Raw genomic sequence first — 14,746 nt, forward strand, 5'->3', positions numbered from 1 at the left:
ACATTACCAGAAATATTAAATGCTGCATAAAGCAAATTATGATCTGAAAAAGGAACAAACTTTATAAAAATAATTTTTAAATAATGTGAAAAATATTTATAGAGATTAGATTTACATAGAATAAGAATTAACAAATACTTATTTTCAAATCTATAAGGCAGCATGTATCTAATTAAAATTACAACCCATATTTCATAATTCAAATGTCCCCAAGATTTTTACTGCCTTTTTACTCCTGTTGCATCTTTTATTTTTCTTAAACTACGGAAAATAATGATCAAGCCTGGGGTTTGGAATAAAGTTTGATTTAATATTTTTCACAATATTAACACAAATTTGAAATCTTTGCATACTAATTATTGAAATATGTCCAATAATAGCCAAGTACAGAATTGGGGAGACATGTAGTAATAAAGTCTTAGGTAGTGATTTAATTAGATCTGTAAATTAGATCTGTTAGTGCCACATAATACTCTACACAAAGAGTAACTATATATTAAAGAATATTTTGTTACCTTTGACTACCATTAGGACACGAAATATTAAATCATTGCAATAACTCTGAGGTTTCTATGGTGAATTTTTGTCAGCTCTATTTTACATAAAAATGCAACTGAGGCCCAGATTCATTAGTTAAAATAACTCCATAACATCACAAATTAGAACCTGACTAATTTGGGATAAGATCTCAGATCTCACCATCAATAGTTTCCTGTTTCTAGGAAGTGATAGGTACCAAAAGGCTTTTACAGATAACAAACTTTCACCTTTCAGAATAGATGGATGTGTGGCTGCCCATGGCTGGAGACTGTTTATAGGACTGTCTTCCACTGGGAATTCTGTTCCTTTCCACAAGTCACAGATAGGAATTCCACTCACTTGCCCAGTGAAGTGCAATCTTTTATGGCAGCATGCAAGTGTTATGTATTGACCCCTCCTCTGTGGTTCTGGGATTGTAACTCTGACCAATTAATGATAATCTTGAACTCAAATAAACACAAAGTTCTTCCCCTGGTTCAACTTATCTAGCTGCATATAGAAGTGAATGATTGCGCTATTTCTTGGGACTTTGCAGATCTTCCCTGACAGTCTTTATACTCCATTTCTAGTATTGAAGACTTACTTTCTTACCAAAGTTAGCAGAAACACCCATGCTATTTCACATGCTCCATATTGACATCTTTCTTCTGAGCTACTGAAAATATTGTCTGAGAGCTGTAAGAGCTAAGAGTGAAACATGAATTCATATTTTAAAATTTCTACAGCAATGGGACTTCCAAAAGAGGTAAATTAGATCTGTTAGTGCCACATAATACTCTACACAAAGAGTAACTACATATTAAAGAATATTTTGTTACCTTTGACTACCAAACCATGTTGATATGTAATTAGTCTGCACTTCAGAGTCTGAATTGAACAAAAGAGTATAATTTTACTGGCACAAAACTGTGAGCTCTATTAAACTGGGAGTGAATTAATAATATTCATAGATACAATGAAATTGGTACAAACAAGAATAAGATTAGCTGCTTTCCTCTCATTCCTGGTAGTTGCAGCCTTTTAACAAAGGTTAAAAACACATACCCCTCAACAGGAATCTTACCTACCAATGTTGTAGAAGTTATTTTGCAAAACAACCATCTTCAGGAAGCTGATTGTAATACCTTATGTATATACTGTGCTTGAAAGAATACAAAACACCTTCCTCACCATTAGCAAATGTGGTGTGGTTTTCACAGCAGCGTTAGCAATAATATTGTTCTCACTATTTTACTGGGAGAATTTAAATGATGTGGACATGTCCAGGTACCTTGTTATCATTATCCTTTGTTATCACTATGCCTTGTACTTAAATTCTGGCTCTAAGTCTGCTACTGGGAACCACATTGCACTTATGTAAAACATGTTTTAATATCTAGTCAGATGTTTGCAGGAGTTAGACTTAATTATGCTGGGAAATTGCATTCCCTTTTGGTGGATTAGAGTGGAAAATATATTCATTTGTATCGATAGTTTCTGACTTCTCAGCCAGAGTTATTTTATTCATATAGATCCCAAGGTGAATTAATTCAGTTTTTTTGCCTGCTGCATTTTTGGAATTTGATGGTGGATTCAGAATTTGAATCAAACTATAAAAGTCCACACTGGGCTAGGCATCTGCGGTGGCTTTTTTGGAGATTGAGGAAGAGAAGCTGCTATACTGATTAATAAAGAGAATTATGGACCAGAGGAGTACAAGAAAATTGATATTAGCAAATTCCTATAGTGTGAACCTACAGAACAAGCACACTCTGAAGGATTTGCAAAATCTGATTTTCCTTGCATCCAAAGCTATTCTCCAAGAAGAAAAATTTATAGTTGTTAATTCTGCCAAGCTGTTCTTCCAGATGAGTTCCCAGCCTATAAAGGGTACTATGTGTTGTTACATAAGGTTCAAGAGTAAATGAAGGTATTAATTGTTTGATGTTGGGGACCCCAGATATTCAAACCAGCTTTCTGTATTAACTACATTCAACAATAACTGCTTTTCACTTTCTCTTCATCTTTATCTCCATGGTCCTAACCATTGGTTCAAAATGAGAGGCTGTTTTCTACAGAAGGTGTGTGGGTTTACGAAGGAAGAGTCTTGGTTCTGCCTCTAGAAAACTGTCTTGGGTGAAGTATCCTTCTTTGATGAAACTTAATTACTTAGTCTTCAAGGGAATAGAATTCCTTGGTAAGGACACATTCTAAGATCCTTTCCATCTCTGATTCTCTCCTGCGTGTTTAATAACATTTCTCCTATGGTTATTATGGGACAGAATGGTGCTTGATGGTATGACATCAATCACTCTACTTTGTAATAACTGAATGAACAAACTTTATATGTGCTAGCAGGTACACCAAGTCTAGTTGATTGATATGTGAATTCTGGGTATGTTCACAATAACCCTGTGAGGTGGATTCTATTACTATCCCTATTTTACAGATAAGGATGATGTGATTGGGAGAGTTAGAGAAGTTGCCTAAAATCACACAGTTAGTGATGCAACTAGGAATGTTGAACCTAGCTATTCTGATCTGACCGCCCTTGTAGTGGACACTATTTTCGTCCAGCCACCTTATCTCTGTCCTTGAGCTCATACATCCACCTTTAGATGTTAATGGGTTGGCTGCTAAGGGCTCAGTGCAGTCCATTTCTCCAGAGAATGCAGCCATTTGAGCTAAGAGATTAAGACCAGCCTACCTCAATGCACAAGAAACAGATGAGTCCCCAGTCTCCTTGCCTCCAGGTGGAACCAACACTGCAATGGGTTGTTGCAGAATCTCCTGGAGGCTCTCCCCAGCAAGCTGCAGCATATTCATGGTGCTTCGCTTTTACATGAATGACAGCTTTTATTTTCCCCAATTTCCTTTTTGTTTTTGTTCTTCAATATTTGAACTTGAACAACAGATAAAATAAAAACAGCAAATTTTTTAAATGGAAACAAATCCATTAGACTTAACATGAAGACAGAGAAGGGCCTGCGCAACAGCCAAGCCGCTTTGTTCTTTTCTTTCAATAACTGAATCTGTCAGAGAAGCCAAATATCCAATGAATGCTTCACTAAGTATCATGCAGCCTGATAGAGTTGATTTCCCTCCCCTTCTTTTCTACTTGGCAAGAAGTTAATATTGCTAACAGAAGCCGTGATCTTACATTGTCATCTCAAGTGATTCAGTTCAGCAAGGTATCCAGGAAAACAAACAAACAAACAAACAAACAAAAAACAACTTCCAAATGCAATAATTCATAAAATGAAAATCTAATATTTTAAAAACTAATATTGATCTCTGCATTGGCATTAGTGACGCTGTACAGTTTATCCAAGATTTTCATCATGACATTCTGAAATAAAGCATTATTCATTATAGGAATTCATTGTTCCTTCTGTGTAACTAGATCCTGAAAATATTAAAAAAAAGCAGTTCAGCTCTTTCCCAGATGGAGCTCTGGATTATTATCCAGAGTGTGATCCAGTATTTACACCATTCATATAGCCTGGATTATGATTTTACTGATGCCTTACTATGAGATCTTACCAAAGACATTGGACCCAGTAATGACTTTTTGAATGCTAGGATTAATGAACTGATCTAAAACATGAAAGGTATGAGTTCTATAAAAATATTAGAGTTACAATCATAGGTATAGGCATATCCTTGTCCCAAAGACAATAAGTAGTAGATTTGGGTGGGGCATGTAAGGAACTGTAAGAATGCCAAGTAGCAAAGAAACACCAGTAAAAATGAGGCAGAAGTGAGATGATTCTTAGTGTAGTTTTGATTTGTATTTCTCTAATTGCTAGAGGTATTGAACACTTTTTTATATATTTGTTGATCAATTATATTTCTTCTTCTGTGAAGTGTCTGTTCAGTTCCTTAGCCCAGTTATTGATTGGGTTATTTGTTTGGTTTATCTGTTTGTTTTTGGTGTTAAGTTTTTTGAGTTCTTTATATATCCTAGAGATTAATGCTTTATCAGAGGTGCATGTGGTGAAGATTTTCTCCCCAATCTGTAGGCTCTCTCCTCATATTATTGGTTGTTTCCTTCCATGAGAATAAGCTTTTTAATTTGAATCCATCCCACTTATTGATTCTTGATTTTACTTCTTATACTTTAGGAGTCTTGTTAAGGAAGTCAGATCCTAGGCTGACATGATGAAGATTTGGGCCTACTTTTTCTTCTATCATGTGTAACTAATTAAAACAAATTAATTTTTTTAAATGAGGCAGAAGATATAGGTAGGGGAAAGACCATATGAAGTGTTACAGGTCAAGTTAAAGAATTTCAGTGTCTGAAATGGTCAATAACTGAAAGGATAGGAGGCATGTGTATGTGTATGACTTGACCAGAGTGGCAGAGGACATTCTAGAAGTTGGGGGCAATATATGACAAAGAAGAACAAAAGAAAGAAAAGTACTCTTTTGGGGAGACAGGAAGTAAATCAGTTGGCTAGAAATAAACTGGGAACATTATAAATGGTGAGTGATAAGGTTGTGATGGTTCAGTATGGGTAGTGGTGAAATGCACCAGATGTGTTGAGCGATGTAGATTTATAATGAGAACTGTGAAGGGAAGGCACAGAACAAACCCGTATTCTAAGAGGAAGAGGATTTGAGTCAAGGTGGTCCAGTTGAACTACACCCCACTGCCCCAATGCAGATTATGTACCAGTCACTAGGCATGTGTAGCATTGAGCCCTTGAAATCTGGTTTATCAAATGAGGAGGTGAAGTTTTAAATTTTATTTAATATTAATTTTTATTTAAGATGGCTATCATTTTAGACAGCTCAGGCCTAGATACACTGTGAAATCCGTGTGTGTAGTGGTGTTGGTGGTTTTGATGTGGATGGCCAGAAGCTTTGAAAGGGAAGAGGGCTGTGAAGTTTTCTAGGGATCTGGGAGAGAGCTGAAGTCAGGAAAAACAAAGGCAGAAGAGTCACCAGAAGCATGAAATGAAGATGATGAATTTCCTTTGGCTAAGGTTTAGAGAACAGGAAGGGAATAACAAAACCGAAAGACATAGGTTAGATAGGTGAGATTCAAATTATAGATTACCGGGATGCCAGGATATAGAGTGGATTTTTTTTTTCGTTTTTTGGAAAAGAAAATGGACTGGTTAAATTTTGGGAAGGTTGGCAATATTTAGTTAGAACTTTCAGAAAGGTGCTTGCCAGAAACTTCCGTGGTGGGGTGTGAGATCAATTAATGTCTGTTTGTTTTATTGGAGCTCTGGTGCCATTGTGTAGGAAAGGTAAAGTGACATGGCTTTCTTAGCCTTAGGAATCCCATGACAGGCAAGGCTACAACGCAGCTCTGTTTGCCCTCCCTTGACTTCTCATAGTCTGGTTTCTTGAAAACACTGAGTGTATTGCAGAATAGTTAGTGAGAGGCTAAACCACCCCTGGGAAGGTGGATATAGGTGACAGATGCTGAAACTCCTTGGAGGCAACATGCATAGAAGCTAGCAGCTGATTAATGTGGAAGCCTTTCCTCCCTAATCATGTTCTAGATCTCTTCAACTCGAAGCCTGAGATTGTGCCCAAGGACTGAGAATCCTCCTCAAACTTCTAGGCACACAGTTGATCTTGAGAAAATCTTGGGACCCAATGAAAAGCAATATATAAAAGTTTTTCCACCCCCTCCCCATAGGTACTTAAGATCCTGCAGAAATGTAAGAGTAAACTGTGTTTTTTTAAATAAATAATTTCAGATTATCTTTCAAAAAGTTGCATCTCTGTATGTACCATCTCTGTGTTCTCCCTCCACCCCCAAACATATGTAGCTCTGCCCTTTGTTCACATCATATTGGGCCTGAACTTTACATGTCAGTTTTTCCCTCCTTACTCTGACAGTTTAAATGAAATACTATTTTCCATTGAATTTCACTGATCACTACTGAAGTTAAAAATATCACCATACATTTAGTATCCATGAATTCTTCACTTTTTATTTTGGCTTAGTTAAAAATTTCGGTTTCTTTTCTTGGTGAATAATGGGAACTCTTTATGTATCGGTGATTATGAGCCTTTGATTTTTTTTTAATATTTCATTGAAGTGTGGTATTTTGCCTTTTAAAACCAGGTATAGAATTATTTAGGAAACATAATTTCTGAGTTTTACACCTTAAGCCTTTTCATAATTTTATATTTTATGTTATGCTTGATAAAACCTTTCATGCATAAAGATTGTAAAGATATTCTATGTTTATGTAGTACTTATATTTGCTCATAAATTTGGATTTCTGGTCCATCTTAAATTGATTTTGTGTGTTAGGTTGAGGTATAAATCTAATTTGAGAAAATGACTTCTTCAAATGAAAATCCAACCAAATTTATTGTTTGCCTGTAGTCAAAATCAACTGCCCAGAATTATGACTCAGATTCAGATGTCTAGTGAGGAATGATGGAATAGATCTGATGCATTGTCTCACATCTCTATCTGGGTTCCAGAGAGAGAACAATATTGTTCCCATTTAACCTATTTAGTTTAGAATCAGTTGTTAGATCCCATAGGTCTTAATCTCCATATACCTAACAGAGTGCCATACAAATAGCATTGCTTAAAAATATTGTTGATTTAAAGAAGAAACTAGAAAAAGGACTATACATTATAACACTTTGTAAAGTTAACAGAGTGGAATATGATCTGCTCTAATTATTTTAAAATAGACTAAGAATGATGGAAGAAGAACAAAACACAGGTAAATCTTAGGCTTATTTTTTTTCGTTTTCATGACAAAGTATTTAGGACATTTTAAGATGATGTATGCAAATCATTTAGCCCAGTGTCTGCATATAGTAGGTTCTCATTATTGGTAATTAGAAAATAATTATTATTATTTCAGGGTTCCAATGGAGACAAATAATTATCTCCTGTAAAAATCATTAAGTTTTTGAGGTTTCATCTATGAAAGAAGCTAAACACACTATTAAGTTCAGAATTTTATTGCTTTCTCATTATTTAGTTTTATTTTATTTTCTCATCTTTGGTACTGAAGAGGGGTTGAATCCAGGTGTGCTTAACTACTAAGCCATATCCCTAGCTCTTTATAGTCTTTATTTCAAGACAGTTTGCTTAGGCCCTCACTACGTTGCTGAGACTGGCTTCAAACTCACAATCTTTCTCCATCAGTGACTCAAGTCCCTACGATGACAGTTATGTGCCACCATTCCTGATTCAGGTACCTATGATTTTTTTTAACACTATAGCTAAAAAAGGAATTAAAGTCTCATGTGTTACTGACATTGATAGTTGCTTCATAAAACTAGACATAAGAAGCTTGAATAAATTAAGGAAAGAGATGGTTGGACATTCATGGGCATTCTGAGCTATGCCTCCTGAGCTCAAACATGGTCTACCTAAGTATGTATATACTAAATCTAGACCAAAGTCTACATGCTTAATAGACCAAAGTCTACTACATGCTCAGTCTAAGTCTTGACCAAAGTAGAGATGGAACTAATTTATGAAAGACTATAAATTTAAAAGCCAAATGTTAGGACAAATCAATGGGAAGAATAAATTTGAAGTGTCTAAAATAAACACCTTTGATTTGGTGGCCATTTAAACCTTTTGGGTTTGGGGAAATCACTGATGTAGCACTTTAAGGGGATTTGACTTTATAGGCTCCTCAGCCCAAGAGTTTTTAAGAATACAAAAAACACCAGGGCCTTGAAGATAAGACAGGCATCGGGCTGTCACTGTGAAACTGCTTTGCTTTTAAACAGCTTGTTCCCAAGTTTGAATCCATAATCCACTGGTAGAAAAGCTTTAGATTTGCTGGCAAAGATGAAAGGTGCTCAGAAGCTCTTCCCTCATAATAGAAATTCACAGATAAGTGCACTATGGAAGTTTAGACCCTGACTTAAAGGGAACTGGAGAATTGAATTGAGATAATTATCTTGCTAATATTGGACAAGATTAAAGTTCACCTTTAAAGAGTCAGATCATTAAGGTAGAAGTGCAGACTCTCATTCCCTTACATGATAAGGAGAAAAGAAGGTACTAACATTGTGAGGCTTTACTTAAAATATTAAAATTTTGAAATTTTAATTTAAATATTTAAAATGTGGAGAAACTCAAGAACTTGGAAAATAGCAAAAAAAAAAGTACCCATATATGACATTTTAAAAATAAATAAATAAATTTACAAACAAGCAACAACAACAACAAAGAAAACCCCTTCTCTTTCTTTCTTTGTGTTTTTCATACAGAATAAGAGGCCTTGCATTTTCCTTTGGTATTCTGATAAAAGAAATGAAAAGAGAAAGATGACTTAATAGAGCCCATCTCAAATAAAATGTTTTTACTCCTCAATCATATCCCATGTCTATTCTATTTGAAGTTAGGACAAAGCAAAGACTACACTGATTTATGAAATGCTATAACTTGATCTATATATTAGAAATAGTAGCACACAGAAGCATAATCTCAAGGAGTCAGCTAAAATCTACTTACCATTAATCAAGTATTTCTACCTTCAAGTTTTGAGGCATAAACTAAATAGTTATTGCTAAACTAAATAGTTATTACTCAGTGATCTTTGAGAGGGTACAGATGTCCCTCAGGAAGCCTTGTGTCCCACTCTGCTCCAGGTAGTGATTACTGCATCAACCAGGCTTAGCCTAAACACATAGTGAGATATGAATCTACTGAAAGGCAGTGCCGAGGGAGAGGCTTTGATCCCTCAAAGAGGGCTTAAAGGGCTTTATATCCCAGCCCTTTGCAAGATTAGCAGGTAAAGCTTGAAAATGGCAAAGAACTAGACTGCATAGTGATACCTTGCAAAGTTAACTCCTCTGCATGAAGTTTCTTAGGGTGTCTGATTTCAGATTAAGTCAACATAGGCACAATGCCTAGTTATTATGCTCAGGCAAATGATTTGGATTTAATTATCTAGGTATTTTAGGATAAAATATAATTTATTGGGTTGGGGTTGTGGCTCAGGCATAGAGTGCTCCCCTAGCATGTGCCAGGCCCTGGGTTCGATCCTCAGCACCACATAGAAATAAATAAATAAAACAAAGGTATTGTGTCCAATTATAACTAAAAAATAAATATTTAAAAATACATACATATATGTAATATATAATTTATTAAAGAAAATAGGAAAGCAAAATTTGAAAAGTGTTCCCATGTATTTCTCTCATGTCATAAGCACAAAATACAGTCTTTGAAACTAATGTTCTCATACAATATATAGAAAATATAAATATACTGTAACTGAGATGTAACTCCATGTTATGTTCTGTAATTTTGAAAATCAAAATGCTTTAGAATTTTACATGGAATGATACAAAATGATGGATGTGGATTTTAAACAACAATATACACATCATGATTTAATAAAGTTAAGAGACTTGAAATTGTTTTACAGTAAGTTATTCTCAGGCATAGCTATGTAGTTACTCTTCAGTTCCTTAGTACTTCTAAGCAGTGTATTTCCTGGGTTATTTACATAAATTCCATTTTAACCCAAAAGTTTCATGATATGTTTTTTGTATTTTCTTCTTTAAATTTTAAATTTATCAATGAATCCATTCATTTGTTTATTTATCCAACAAATTTTACTGAGCACCTGTTTAGAGTCAAGCAAGATGCCCAGTACAGATTGTACAATGGTAGACTAAAATGGGTACTTTTTTTAAAAAAAATATTTATTTTTAAAGTTTTTTAGGTGGACACAATATCTTTTTTTTTTTTTTATTTTTTTTATTTTTTTTTATTGTTGGTTGTTCTAAACATTGAAAAACAATATCTTTATTTTACATTTATGTGGTGCTGAGGATCGAACCCAGTGCCTCGTGCATGCCGGGCGAGCACTCTACCACTGAGCCACAATCCCAGCCCCTAAAATGGGTACTTTTAATGAACTTTTTCAGGTACCATGCAGTGGAAAGACAGGTATTGCAACATTCACCTTCCGAGTGAATGAACAATTGCAAATTAAAATAATTTCTAATAAAAAATCATATGATTCAGTAAAAATATGAGGAAAATGTCTCACCATAAGAATTTGGCTATAAATTCTGAGTAAAAGATTCATTTGTTATTGTCAAGCACCTAGATATTCCTCTCTGGTTTTTGCAGATAAAAGTCTAAGAAAGGCAGGAAAAGGTTACAAAACTTAGAACATACCATATTGCAGGCAAGACAGGCAAAGCATAAAATCAAGAATAGTAAGTAAACAAAAATTTTATACATTGTGTTTCAAATGTGATAACAAGATTAAAAACCAAAAGTCATCTGAGAGAAGAAAATATGATCAATGCCCTTAAAATGTTTTCTTCCACCTAGTAGCTAACATGGCTTCTAAAAGAATCAGGGTTAATTTCCCAAATTTCCACTGTATTTTTTTTAACCCAGTGTTTAGAAGAGAGTTTTCAACATAGCCCTCATATAATGCTAAGTGAAATAAGCCAATCCCAATAAAACAAATGCCGAATGTTTTCTCTGATATAAGGATGCTGATTCGTAATGGGAATTGGCGGGGGGGGGGGGGCAGCATGGGAGGAATAGATGAACTTTAGATAGGGCAAAGAGAAGTGAGGGGAAAGGAGAGGGTATAGAGGTAGGAAAGGCAGTAGAAAAAGACAGATATCATTACCCTCAGTACATGTATGAAAACATGAATGGTGTGACTCTCCTTTGTGTACAACCAGAGACATGAAAAAATTGTGCACTATTTGTGTAATATGATTTAATTGCCTTCTGCTGTCATATATAACAAATTACAATAAATAAAATATTTTTAAAAATCCTCTCCATTTAAATGTGTTCCGGAGAGTTAGATAGCCTGCTCATATTTAAATGTTTCCAGCTTTTGATATAGGTACTGCTATCTCTCCTTTTCTCTCCAGGAGACTACGTGGTCATGACTGTCTACTTTGACCTGAGCAGAAGAATGGGGTATTTCACCATACAGACCTACATACCCTGCACGCTTATCGTGGTCCTGTCCTGGGTATCCTTCTGGATCAACAAGGATGCTGTTCCAGCCAGAACATCTTTAGGTGAGTTACATTTCTTTACGTTATGATGTCCCAAGATAAATACACAACGCAAGAAATCTTTATTTACTCTTTATTTGCTCAAAATTCAGCCAGCAATTATATACAAGTCCATTTGTTTCATCTTTTGGAAAGTTAGTACATTTTTTAAAAAAATAATGTTTATCTACAATTATTTTTAAATAATGGTTTTAAAAATAGTGTTCATTTTACAGTGATTGCAATGACATTAGAAGTAATTGGGTCTTTACAGAAGATCCACTGAACAGATTATTTTTTTGAAAAACACATTTATCTGTGAAATTTTGGACAAAAGACCAATTTTAAGATTATTTGAAGTTTTTTCCAAATATTATATATGATGATATTTACCTTAGATTCTCCATGTCTTTTTCTTCACCTGGAGAAGAAGTGTTAAATAGACTAAATCAAAACAAAACCACAGGAGCATTGGAGTCTGGGTTTATGAATGAAACTATAAAGACTTAACTAAGTATATAGCAAGGGAAATGTCATTATAAAACCACAATACCCTCTCATCATTCATCATCTATGTGAAACCTAGAACCACAGCTTTTGCCAACTCCCTGGCTAAAGAAGTGATATCAAGTGATAAGTAAGAACTGGGGATTTGAAGTCAAATCTGGACTTTCAGTCACACACACTATATAACCTTGGAATGCCCTTCCATCTCTACATCAGTTTCCTCACATGTAAAACATGCATCATTTCCAATTCCTAATTTGCAGGTTCTCTTTGGGTTATGTAAGGTATTCTATGCACAAAGCACATGGAACAGGGTGAAGACTCAGAAATCATAGCTACTATGTAGTCATTTTCTGACAAAATGATCTGTACTAGGTTATTAAACTGAGGGCAGAAGTGATTACTGGGAAGAAAGACAACATTTGCATATCTGCCCTCTTCCAAACCTAATTTAGTTTCCCATCTGTTTCGAAATGAAGTTATTTTGATTTTTCCTGTTATATGCAGTACTTTTTGTTTCAAGTCCTATTCAACAATTCAAATATCTCGTCTCATGCTTCATGCTGACACATACTCAGAATACACTGAGCCTAATACATTAGGACTAATGCTTGTCACTGAGTAGAAGGTGTTACATGACATGTTTACATGTCATTGCAAATCAGAATGTAAATGTCATGTGTCTCCAGTGTACTATCTGGCACATAGCTGGTACCTCAATGATCATTCAATTAATGTATATCTCATTGAATTGATGGGACAAATACATTGATAGATTCTAACTTACCCTCTTCCCCAATATATTTTAAGCTAAATATTTCAGTCAATCTCTCCTCTTGAAACCCGGGCTCTTGTTGGTCAAAATCCCTTTTATGGCCCCTTAGATAAATCATTTCAACCATTCATGAAATGTGTTCATTGGCTTATTAGCAGAAGGAATGGAGATGTGTGAGTTAAGAAATGGAGACCAGATTTTTCAGCAAGTTACTGATACATACTCCTATTTCTTGATCATTTTTGAATATGTCAATCATGTTTAATATGGTCTTTATTCCTTTGTTACTCTTTGAAACAACTGCAAGAAGTTGCAATGATAACAACACAAGTTATCATAAAAGTTTTTAGAGCTAAGCTAAGGAAGTAAAGATGCTGCAAGGTTAAACAGCTTATATAAAGTCACACAGCCAATAGGTAATAAAATTGCTCCTTGGCTAATGGAACATAGATTTGCTGTGGGTGGGCAGCTTTGCTGAAGGCTGGTCATGGTAAAGTCGAGAAGCCAGCCTGAGCCAATATCGCTCTTTTAACTTTGCTGTCTCACTCATCTAGATGACTGCTTTTTAAACTCAATTACATATTTATATAACTAGGACCACTTTTAAAAAGTAAGATTCTTTAATATAGTCCCCAAAGATGCTTATTTAAATTGTCAAGGGCATGGCCTGGGGCTTAGGATTAAAAAAAAAAATTAGTCGATTTTAATGTGAAGTCACCTTTTAGAACATTGCTCTAGATTTCATTGAGTTCCATTATCTTTTCCTGTGTTCATCATCGAGAGTTAAATGAGATGAGCATGAACACCTGCTAACTTTAACCTTATTGCCAAAGAACAGTCAGAGCCAAGTTCTTTATTGAGTGAGATAAATACGCTCACATTGCTCAGAGACACATGCTATTCTCTGTGCCTAGACCATCAGAACACAAGGAATGGTCATCCTGGAGCTTATAACACTTGACTGTAGCTACACAGCTGGTAGCTGATGAGGTTCGATTATGTTTCATTGATGATGCACAAAAAGAGGAAAATGCCAATTGGTATTTTTTACCAAAGTAACTGAGCTGGGCTAACATTCCTGAGAAGGATACTTCATGCCAAGACTGGAAGACTTGGTAAAACCTATGGGTATTTTCCATCTACCTCCAGTAAGAGAATTATGTCATTGTTTAGCAAAACTGGATTTTAAATGCTTTCTTACTGTTAGTGAGTGAATAGGGGAAACCTACTCTGTCATCACTTCTCATTCTTGATGTCATAGCCACTTTCTTTCCTGTGGCTTCAGGTGGCTCTCTAAAACTATCATATGGTGATTCTTCAAACTATACCTTAAATGGTTGGGATTGATTGACTTCCATGTAACCTAAATAGTATCTTCCAAATGCGCAAGATCAGTGTTTAATCTGCATGTTGGAATTGTTTTGCTTAAACTGTCACACACCAGGTTTTCTAAAATGAACTCATCTTTGGTATCTACCACAAACACGGAGGTTTTCACTTTTCATAAGTCAAGTGTAGCTTGAGGCCTGATCATGAAATGAAGGCCAAGGCTCCAATTTAATTTTTAAGTTTTCTACCAAAATGATGAGCTGTAATTGGGTATAATCAAGCATTTCAACTTTAATGAATGCATAGATAACCTAACTAATTTTTTTTTAGTTTAAAAAAATTAAACTAAATTTAATTTAGTTTAATTTTTTAAATTAAATTAAATTTAAAAATTTAATTTTAATTTAAAAAAAATAATTTTTTTTTTTAATTTACCAAACATTTACTGAGACTTTACGAAATATTGCTACTCTGTGTTGATAAGCTTTCTAACACTGTAACAAATACCCAAGAAAAATCAACTTCGGAGGAGGAAAGGTTTATTTTAGTCCCTGGTCACTAGAGCCCGTGCTCTGGTTGTGGCAGCGCAGTACACCCTGGCAGGAGTCCATGGCAGAGGAG

General features: G+C 34.9%; 1 protein-coding gene across 2 annotated transcripts in view; it reads left to right on the plus strand.

The window, feature by feature from the left end:
• The window catches only part of Gabrg2 (gamma-aminobutyric acid type A receptor subunit gamma2), a 90,324-nt gene that overhangs the window by 65,888 nt on the left and 9,690 nt on the right, over positions 1-14,746 (plus strand). For both annotated transcript variants that reach the window (XM_046426265.2, XM_046426262.2), the window contains exon 7: positions 11,386-11,538. In XM_046426265.2, the coding sequence (XP_046282221.1) occupies positions 11,386-11,538 (153 nt within the window). The remainder of the gene's footprint in view (positions 1-11,385; positions 11,539-14,746) is intronic.

This window comes from Marmota monax, unplaced genomic scaffold (assembly GCF_021218885.2).
Source record: "Marmota monax isolate L192 unplaced genomic scaffold, Marmota_monax_Labrador192_F-V1.1 WCK01_AAM20220418_F8-fsc00246, whole genome shotgun sequence".
Lineage (NCBI taxonomy): Eukaryota > Metazoa > Chordata > Mammalia > Rodentia > Sciuridae > Marmota > Marmota monax.